Source organism: Lithobates pipiens, unplaced genomic scaffold (assembly GCF_037356315.1).
Source record: "Lithobates pipiens isolate NorthernLeopardFrog02 unplaced genomic scaffold, aLitPip1_a1.2 Scaffold_10, whole genome shotgun sequence".
Taxonomy (NCBI): domain Eukaryota; kingdom Metazoa; phylum Chordata; class Amphibia; order Anura; family Ranidae; genus Lithobates; species Lithobates pipiens.
The window spans coordinates 21477780-21488637 of NW_027507686.1; the positions used below are offsets into that span (position 1 = coordinate 21477780).

The 10858-nt window shown below is 43.7% G+C and overlaps 1 protein-coding gene across 1 annotated transcript; it reads left to right on the plus strand.

Annotated features, from left to right (window-relative positions):
• Positions 1–5598: 5598 nt before the first annotated feature.
• Positions 5599–7857, plus strand: RGS9BP (regulator of G protein signaling 9 binding protein). Its single transcript, XM_077452532.1, has one exon. The coding sequence runs from the start codon at positions 6094–6096 to the stop codon at positions 6805–6807; it is 714 nt and encodes a 237-aa protein (XP_077308658.1). The 5' UTR covers positions 5599–6093; the 3' UTR covers positions 6808–7857.
• The last annotated feature ends 3001 nt before the right edge of the window (positions 7858–10858 follow it).

Sequence of the window (10858 nt, forward strand, 5' to 3'; positions counted from 1 at the left end):
TACTGATGTATGATTAATACTGTGTGCATTACCGTATTTTAAGCAGGAGGCGGCAGTGACAAGTGCAGGGGACGGTGCGGTGACGTATGGAGAGGGGGACGGCTCAGGCGTGGGTAGGAGGCGGCGCTCATTAAGATCAGAGGGAAATGGCAGACGCGGCGACGTATGGAGAGGGGGACGGTGCGGACGTGGGCAGGAGGCGGCGCGCAGCTAGATGAGAGGGAGGCGGCAATACCCCCGTGTTTCCCCGAAAGTAAGACATATGTCTTACTTTCGGGGTATGGCTTATATTAGCCGACCCCTCTGAAACTCCCGATATGTCTTACAATCGGGGGTGTCTTACTATCGGGGAAACAGGGTATATATATATATATATATATATATATATATATATATATATATATGGGGTGTATAATAGGTATTCGGTCCCTTTGAGCCGTGCCCCCTTTAAGCCACACCCAATATTCCGCGTAAACAGTGCCCATTTTTCACCACCGCATGCCACATTTTGTTCCTCAGCTATGCCACGCCTACATACAAATGCCCCACCCCCTAATTATAATAGGACTCTGCCTACAGGCAAAAAAAGTGTCTGGCTGCAACCATTTTAACTGTGGGAAGCTGCCTGTTCACTTCTTGGATTTACACAGACACACAGAGGCACACCTCCAGCTCTGCAGCTCTCATTGGCCTTCTTATGACTCATCACTCCTCCCTTCCTGACAAAGTCTCACTGAGAAAGAGAGAGAGCTGCGCATGACGCCATAAGCCTAGGCTTTTTACCAAACAAGAAACAGGAAGTGGGCTGTACTGGCAGAAAAAAAAATGTTTTACTATACAAAGTTAAAACAACAAGGACAGAAGATTTATTAGATGGAAAGATGAAAAAATGACTGAAGGTCCGCTTTAATGTAATTTCAAGAGGAAGTAAACCCTGATGGGTGTTACTTCCTCTTCGATTCCCTGCAAAGGTAAAGCATAATGGACTACTATGCATCGCATAGTCCATTATGTGTCACTTACCTGACACAGGAGCCAGCGAAGTCCCCGCTGTCCCCTTGTGTACGGAGCATCCATCTTCTCGGTGGGTCTTGCTGCTCCGGCGCTGTCATTTGACGGAGCCGCAATGACGTCACTCCCGCGCATGCGCACGGGAGCCACCACAGCCAAAGACAGCAGTGCCTGTCTTTTGGCAAATATCTCCTAAACCGTATAGGTTTAGGAGATATTTCTTGGACCTACAGGTAAGCCTTAATCTAGGCTTACCTGTAGGTCAGAGTGGTTTGTAAAGGTTTACAACCACTTTAATTAAAGCTAAGCTCTGGGCAGTGTGGGGGTCCACACTGCATGATTAAATAATTCCTAAGTCTAGGCATAGGCGTGCGCACAGAGTGTGTCGGGTGTGCCTGGGCACACCCTAATCACCTTGTGTGCAGGCGGGGAGATAGGAAAGATCTCCCTCTTTTCAATTCTGCCATAAGAGGAGTGTTTATGCACTTCTTTCACTGCGCTGGCAGGGAGATCAATGTACCAGGGTCATACATGTGTAAGCAAACACACACATGCATGTGCGTTTTAGCTTTGGGGTACAATAGGCTGCGCACCCCTATAAATCTGGGGGGGTACAAAAATAATGCTTATCACTTTATTCCTGGCTCCAGCAGGCTTCCTCCATTCATGAAGTCCATCCAGCGCTCCCGTCTCTCCGAGGTGCTTTCCGGATGCAGTCGCGCGCTCACCTCCTGCACATACAATGCAGGGTTACTAGCCCTGCATTGTACATGAAGATGCCATAGGACAGCTCACAGCCTAGAGCACCAGGGAGGACAGCGCTGAAGCCAGTTGAAGTGGGAAGTATGGTAACTAATAGAGTGGGAGGGGCCCACTGCAAGGGTATTTTTTTTTTTTTTTTTACAATCCCAGAGTTCTGCTTTAACCACTTCAGCCCCAGAAGGATTTACCCCCTTCCCGACCAGAGCACTTTTTGCAATTCAGCACTGTGTCACTTTAACTGACAATTGCATGGTTGTGCTACGTTGTACCCAAACAAAATTGACGTCCTTTTTTTTTTTTCCTTATTTGATAACCTCTGCGGGTTTTTTTTTCTTGCGGTATAAACAAAAAAAGAGCGAACATTTTGAAAAAAAAAAGCAATATTTTGTACTTTTTGCTATAATAAATATCCCCCAAAAATATATAAAAAAAACGATTTTTTCCTCAGTTTAGGCCGATACGTATTCTTCTACATATTTTTGGTAAAAAAAAATTGCAATAAGCGTATATTGATTGGTTTGCGCAAAAGTTATCACGTTTACAAAATAGGGGATAGATTTATGGCATTTTTATTATAATTTTTTTTTATTAGTAATAGCGGCGATCTGCGATTTTTATCATTATCAACATTGTGGCGGACAGATTGGACACTTTTGACACTATTTTGGTACCAGTGACACTTACACAGCGATCAGTGCTATAAAAATGCACTGATTAATATATAAATGACACTGGCAGGGAAGGGGTTAACACTAGGGGGCAATCAAGGGGTTAAATGTGTTCCCTGTGTGTGTTCTAACTGTTGGGGGGATGGGCTCACTAGAACATGACAGAGATCGCTGCTCCAGATCACTGGGTGTAGTAGATCCTTGTCATGTTGCTAGGCAGAACAGGGAAATGTCCACGCTCTGCCTCTTTGTGTCATGAACGTGGGCCACCGGTGGACATCGAGTCCACGGGACCCGCGGTCACGCTCCCACACCAGGGAGCGCACGCGCCTGCTAGCCGCTGATGGCGCAGTGACGTACGGGTAAGTTGTTTTGCACTCCCGTGCTGCTTTGCTGACGTATATCGGCGTGAGCCGGTCGGGAAGTGGTTAAAGCTGAACTTTATGAACAAAAACTTTCATTCTTCAAAAGCCACAATGGATACAAATCCACTTTGTGTGCATCAAATGTCTTTGCAAACCCAGATATTACCTTGTAAAAGTAACAGTGATGTCATCACAGTGCTGTACATACCCTGAGCACAGAGTGGAGCTGTGGGAGGGGCCCAGTAGGCTCCACCCACTACAGGCTTCCTGCGGAAAACTACAGGGGGGCAGAGACAAGACCAGTCCCCCTGCACTAAGAGAGCAGAGCTGTGGGAGGGGCCCAGCAGGCCCCACCCACTACAGGCTTCCAGGAGAAAACTAAAGGAGGGGGCGGACACAAGACCAATCCCCCTGCACAAAGAGAGAGAGCAGCAGTGAGCGGTCTTTATTACAGGAAGAATACACATGCCCCTAATATTTAAACAACATATGTTTATCCTGTAGTTCAGCTTTAAAATAATGTGTTTTGATCCTGCCATGGAGGTTCTTGTTCAGACATTCCTGTTATAGGGTGACAACAAGGGCCGTCTTTAATACAGGGCAGAAGGGACAGCTGCCCCGGGCCCAGCCATTGTTGTGAGGACCAAAGCAGCTACCCAATGAACATGCCTTTGTTTTGTTTTTTTGGGGGATGTTGATGTGGAGAGCAAAATTGCATGGGGGGGGCGGCAAGGAAATGTTTGCCCATGGTCTAATCAATATTCATCTATTAATATTAATTCATTTATTAAAATTAATAAATATTAATAATCTTTAATGTTAAAGGTGGCCCTGGTGACAACTATCTCACAATTATGCACCTGCGTTGTCACCCTGTCACACTCACCCCTGTTAGTGACTACAAGCACCTGTGCCGATTCTCATGCCAGGATTGGCATAAGAATTGGCATAGGAAGCCAGTCCAAAGCAATAATGTGCAGCCAACCCCCGGAGAGGTGGGGGGGGGGGGGTGCACGTAGACATGAAGTTGTTGAAAGAGATTAGAGAAGATCAGCAGCACTGCGATGGGAAATAGCACATCTAAAAGTTAAAATAGTGTAGCTTATGAAACAAAATGGCTATTGCTTATGTGACGCAGTGTAAACGAACTGTCCTCCAGTTGGGGTTTAGTTCTATTTATCATACAGTATACAAGCAGTGTAGTACAAGGGCCTGCCGGATTGGATACTAATTGAATGGATTATTTAGATTTCCCCTCATTTTTTCTCACCATTTTTATTTATTTTTAACCAATATATATTATATATGGCACTATATTACATATTATTAATATTATATATTATATTGTATATTATGTCATTGATAATATATTATATGATTATAATTATCTTAATTTTTTTATTATATACAGTATTTATATATATGGTATTTAATTACTTTACCTTGCTCTTTACACTTGCTTGCCCTTGATTGACCTTTATTATTCTTCCTGTTATTTAATGTATTTTCAATTCCATATTATTCTTAAAAATTATGGATGGCCTCAAAAACAATTTTAATGATGAGATAAGTAAAAATTGTGCCATCGTCCAAAGATTCATATTATCCTTATACATTGTTCAATTTATGATATATACATATTTTCGCTAATATATAATCTTACACGTGTAACTTATCCTTTAAACTTTCAATCAAAATGATTGTATTAGATTTCCCCTAATATTACATAGGGGGGTTATTTACGAAAGGCAAATCCACTTTGCACTACAAGTGCAAAGTGCACTTGAAATTGCACTGAAAGTGCAGTTGCTGTAAATCTAAGCCCTTGTACACACAGTCGGACATTCTGCCAACCAAATCCGTTGGATTTTGTCTGTTGGATTGTGTCCGAAACTGTTGCATACACACGGTCGGACCAAGTTGTCGGAAAATCCGATCGTTCAGAACGTGATGACGTTATTTCGGGACTACATTCAGGCTAGTAGCTAATAGCTTTGGTGTAGGAATTTGATCTGAGCATGCGTGGCACTTTGTCCGATCGGAATTCTCTACACATGATTGGAGTATGTCCGATCGGACCAGTTTGTCAGAAAATATTTCCAAGAAGTTGAAAAATTGGATCCGAAGGATATTCCAACGGAAACAGTCCGATGCAGACCACACACAGTCGGATTATCCGACAACACGGTCCGATAAGACACATTCCATCGGAATCTCCGACCGTGTGTACAAGGGCTAAAGGGTAGATCTGAAATGAGGGGAAGCTCTGCTGATTTTTATCATCCAATCACGTGCAAGCTAAAATGCTGTTTTTTTTTTATTTTCCTTGCATGTCCCCCTCGGATCTACAGCGACTTTACTTCCAAGTGCACTTTCAGTGCGTTTTCAAGTGCACTTTGTGTAGTGCAAAGTGGATTTGCCTTTCGTAAATAACCCCCCATAGTGTTGGTAAATCGAAAGGAGAACATACAATCTGACCTGCATGGTGTACGACCAGCCTATCTATTGAATTTCCTCCTAATTATCATAATTTAAAATATATTTTTTAATTAAAAGCCTTCATTTATTAAAGACCAGAACATTGTTATCAATAAATTATTTTATTAGGTATATAATGCAAAAAATACCATAGTCTCACATTGCCCTAAACAAAGATGGCTGCCTAGGATCTAGAGGGCAATGACATACTCCCCCCCCCCCCACCTCCTCTTGTGCGTGTGTGTGTGTGTGTGTGTGTGTGTGTGTTGTCCTCACGTGACTCCTGCAGGTGCTGCTGACTATTTGAGGCTGTGCGGAGCTCAGAGCTGGATGTGTATGGACAGTTCTCTGCTGCCAGGGAGCCGGAGGATTCTGCAAGCCAACCAAGTGGACTGTGCCCTTGTGAAAAGGATGCTCGGTGCATTGCTACTGCATAAGGATTTATTGTGATGATCGCCGGCAGACAGTTGGTAAACTTGTCTGTTTTGGCAATAGGAATCCTGCAGAATTTGTTTGCATTATCCCGAGAGCATCTTCAACTTCCATCCCACCGTTAGCCTGTTTTTTTTTATTTTGCTGCTCTCCTGTATGCATGGATTATTTTTTGCACTTTATGGCTTCTTTTGAAAACTGTTACAGGATCTCTTGCAGCTTGACGCAACAAGGAAAGTGCTTTCCGGGCAAGATCTTCTCCATGTGTCCTGATCTGGAGGAAGGTATGAAAATGATACCCTCGCACCTCATCTAAGTGACTTCCTTGGCACTTTTTGGATTCCTTGCGTTCTTCAGTAGTGTAAGGCGGAGGGGAGATGCTTGCGGAAGAGTGCAAGGCATTACTAGATGCTCTCAATAAGGTGACAGCATGCTACAGGCATCTTGTGCTCACCATCGGTGGGACGTCCGACTCCCAGAACCTCCGGGAGGAGCTGAAGAAGACCAGGCGGAAAGCCCAGGAGTTGGCGGTGGCCAACAGGAACAAACTGACCGGCACGCTCAAGGACACCAGCCTGAGCAAGGACGAAAAAGCGGAGTTTGAGAGGCTATGGGTCATATTCTCCACCTGCTTGGACATCCTAGAGACTGACATGAGAAGAGCTCTGGAGCTCGGACAGGAGTTCCCGTTAAACCTCCCCAAAAAGCACCTCATACAGACTGGCATGAGCGGCGGCACGTCAGGGGTGGCCGCCAGGGCCATGAGCGTCCAGAACATGAAGTACGATGCTGAGCACAACATCGATGTCGTGGACCTCAAGGACCTGGAGAACGAGATCAATCAAGTGGGCGAAATGATGTACGAGATGGAGATGAAAGTCAGCGTGCCGCAATGGACCGTGGAGGCCAAGCAGAACCCCGGCGCCGAGCTCAAGCTGGCCGCTGGCGCCGAGGTGTCCTCACCGGGCACCATCTCGACGGAAGAGCACAAAACCATCTGCGACCTAAGCAAAATCCTAGCCGTCGTGGTCTTCAGTGCCGTTCTCCTCGTCGCGGTCATACTAGCTGTTTGCGTCGTCAAACTTTCGTAAGACTTCGTTTGGGACGGTTCTTCGTGGGCGCTAAAGTATTTATTTATTTATTTATTTTGCGTTCTGCCAAAACATTTCATTGCTTCTTTTGAGTATGTATCACACGGATCTCTCACCCAATAAAACTGGAAAACAATGGACCGGTCAAGCCATTCACCGAGTAACAGTTCAATAACTATCTTTTAATAGGTCACTCAAGAACTGCTGCTGCTCAAAACCTAACCCTAAAAATGTTCTGTAGACCTTGATTTATTACCGTCTGCACCAGGTACGTTGGGACATGCTTACGAAACCGTAACCCTTGTTGCAAACCCAAAAAAAAGAACCTCCTTTTTTTTTTTTCTTCTTCTTCTTAATGACTCACTTTATTTCCTCTCTGTGCCAGTCTCCTTTTATACCAGGACCGCTGAAATGGAAAAAAAAAAGAAAGGGCAGATTTAGCTTGTCATGCGTGAAAAGGCTTTAGCTGCGGGAGCTTTTGTTCAGCATCAAATTAAATGCCATTTTTCCATATGCACTAACACCGCTAAATCCTTAAAGCATCCACGTTAACCCCTTCCTTGCTTGGCAGATACTGCCCCCACAGGCAGCTCGAGGGAAACCCAAATCCACCGAGTAAGCACGTCCACGTTTGCGGATGAGAATTGTATCTGTGTTTTTTTTTTTTGCCTTTCTTTTCTGTATAGGAAGCCACGAAAAGCACCCGCGTAACGCACATTCAAACACACACACACGTCTCTATAGACCGTGTTTTTGCAGTGACCAGTATCTTGTTTGTGAGCGTGTTTTGTTTCAGTCATCTTGATTGTCTGTCTAGCCGACGTTTTAAGATAACCTTGAAGCTTCCTTGATGACACGACCGCTGCGCGCTTATTAATAACTGACTTATGTGGGTCGGGTTATATAAGCATTAAATGGATGAATTTCAGAGCATGGGGGAGGTACTGGGTATTGAGTGATGCAGCCCAAAAAAATGGTGGCTTTTTTTTTTTGGGGGGATATCCTTTAAGTCAATCTTCTATCCATTGCTGCAGCATTTTAGTCATTACTTCCAGGTGGATTAAAGAGGGGGGGGGGGGGGAGGTCTATCGGGATGGGAAATATTTTGGGTACCATTGATGATTTGTTTGTAAAGGTGCAAGTTTTAGGCTGCGTTCACACCTGAACGTGTCATTTTTAGGCGTTTTTTAGGGCGTTTGTTTTTTTTTGCATTGTGTTTGTGCAGGAATTTTTGCATTGTTTTTGTGCAGGCGTTTTTGCATTGTTTTTGTGCAGCCATTATTGCTCAGGCGTTTTGAGGTCCAAAGGCCACCAATGTAAAAAGCAGTAAAACGCCTGTAATCTGCCTAAAAAAAGAAGCTCATGTACTTTTTTGAGCTTCAGGCATTTTGCTTCAGGCGAAAGAACGCTCAGATGTGAACAGGTTCCATTTAAATTAATAGGATTTTGCTTGTTGGGCATTTCGGAACTTTTGAGATGAGCGTTATACGAGCTTAAACCGCTCAGGTGTGAATGCAGCCTTAAGTGTTGTCATCGTAATCCTTACGCCCTTGTACACACGGTCGGACAGTCCGACCACAAAATCCATTGGATTTTTCCCGACGGATTTTGCCCGAAACTTGTGTTGCATACACACGGTCGGACAAAGTTGTGGGAAAATCCGATCGTTCGGAACGAGGTGACGTTCGTTGCGTACGACGGGGCTACGTAGAAGCTAGTAGCTAATAGCTTTGGCCTCGTAATTTAATCTGAGCATGCGTGGCACTTTGTCTGTCGGAAATTCTCTACAAACGATCGGAAAAAGTCCAATCGGATTTTGTTGTCGGAAAATTTGAGATCCAGCTCTCAAACTTTTTCCGTCGGAATTTCAGACGGAGAAAGTCCGATAGAGCCCACACACGATCTGATTTTCCGACAACGTAATCCGATCGGACCTTTTCCATCGGAATTTCCGACCGTGTGTATGGGGCGTTACCTTGCTCCAAATCAGGGACAGTCCCTCGAATTTAGGGACAGTGGGGAGCCGTTCGTTTGGCAATTTTGATTATTTCCTCTCGTTTACTATATTAATGGTATCCAAATAGTGGAGAAGTTCTGCAAAAGAATCCTGCCAAATATAGGAGCTGTGTGACTTGCTTACCTGCTACTTGGTGGGTCACTGACGTGGAACATTCCTGTGCATATTAGGTCCCCATACTTTACTGACCGCATGTTAGTCCCAGACCACTGGCTCACTAAGCAGCAAAGTCCCTCTGTCCCTCTTTCCCCCTCATTTTGTCCCTCATTTTGGTCTGATCTGTAAAGCTGTATATAAAATGCACTTTTTATCTTTCAGAAAGTGTTTCCCAGAGCTAAACCTTTCATCCTAATTCTAAATCGCTGCATTTGTAAATTTTAAAAGCCAATACATTAAATTGCAAGTATAATTCGTTCCAGAAACATGCTTGTAATCCAAGGCGCTTGTATATCAAAGAGAAGTTCCCCATAAGCAATAATGGAAATGCAAATGATTTGTTCCACAACCATTTATTCATAAGTCATTCAATTTAAAGTCCATATAAAAAGATTATAGCAATGTGACCAGGTTGTGTAACCATAAAATGTCCATCCACAAATGGAAGCCTCTACAAGGGGATTAGAAGCAAAATCCAGCAGGAGCTCCAGAGTATAAAAGAGAAGAGAGGCGCCTCTAAGTGTAGCAATATGTTGCTAAATGTTGTACCTTCATGAAATGTAACTAGATTGCTACACTTAGAGGCGCCTCTCTTCTCTTTTATACCCAGTTGTGACATGACGCTACTTGTATATCAAAACATCGCTTGTATATCAGGTCAACATTTATTTAAAAATGTTGCTTGTCTTGCAAAACGTTCTCAAGCCAAGTTACTCTCAAACCAAGGTTTTACTGTATAAAGGAATAGTAGTGGTAAAAAAATCGCTTGTGGATTTAGTTAACCTTTTTTTTTTTTTTATGGTTAATTCTCCTTTAAGTGGGTGTGTCAGGGGGGTGTGTCCTATGCCTACATACATTTGCTAGTAGGTGTCCCTCATTCCCATCTCAAAATGTTGGGAAGTATGCCAATAGTACCTATTTACCTGTCTTGCCCTTGTGCATCTAAATGCAAAGTTCCCAACTGCTCCCTGATTGCGAAGGGACTGTCCCTGATTTGGAACAAAGTCCCTCTGTCACTCATTCCTCCTCATTGGTCCCTCATTTTGTTCTGATCTATATAGATGTATATAAAATGCACTTTATATCTTTCAAAAACTGTTTCCCAGTGCTAAACCTTTCATCCAAATTCTAAATTGCTGCATTTGTTCCCATCTCAAAAATGTTGGGAGGTATGTAAATGGAATGTTGAAGCAGTGCTTGGACAAGGTCACCCAGTGCCCAGGACAAAGATGCCAAATTATGCCCCCCCCCCCCCGTCCCTTAGAGTTAGGGTCAGGGCACCCCCATCCCTGCAATAAACCATTGTGCCCAGGGCAGTCACCCCTCGTGCCCAGGGCAGTCGCCCCTCCTGCCCAGCCCATGTCCCGGGCCCTGAGTTGAAGTATCTATATGACCAATCGGAAGTATTCAAAATTTTAGGAAATATGAAGAGCTGTCCTTAGTATGCATAAGGTGGCATTAACCCACCCCCAAAAAAACACATTTATTTTGTTTGCAGCTTACCAATTCTTAGATGTGATGTCTGCATTTGTTTTCTTTTTTAGGCTTTCTTTTCATTATTTTCACCTGGTGATACAGTCTTTAAGTCTGTTGTTTTTCAAAATGAGAGAGGTGTCCTCCAGATGTAGCAGTTACAGGGTTGAGACAAGCCATTTAACACTGCTTAGAATGTTTATTTATTTATTTATGTAAAAATGTTATCCCAAAGGGAATTTTTTTTTTTTTTTTTTTTACGTAAACGCTTATAAAGTGTGAGCTGGAGTTTGGCTAGTGTATCCAAATCTGCTAATACATTTAACACTACTCCCCCCCCCCCCAGACTGACAATGCTGAGGTCCAAAAGTATACCCCCTGTGTTCTTTCATCCAGAATGGGGGA

Bases quoted from the DNA above. Each gene is read 5' to 3' on its own strand.
- RGS9BP (XM_077452532.1), top strand. From the start codon at position 6,094: ATGCTTGCGGAAGAGTGCAAGGCATTACTAGATGCTCTCAATAAGGTG.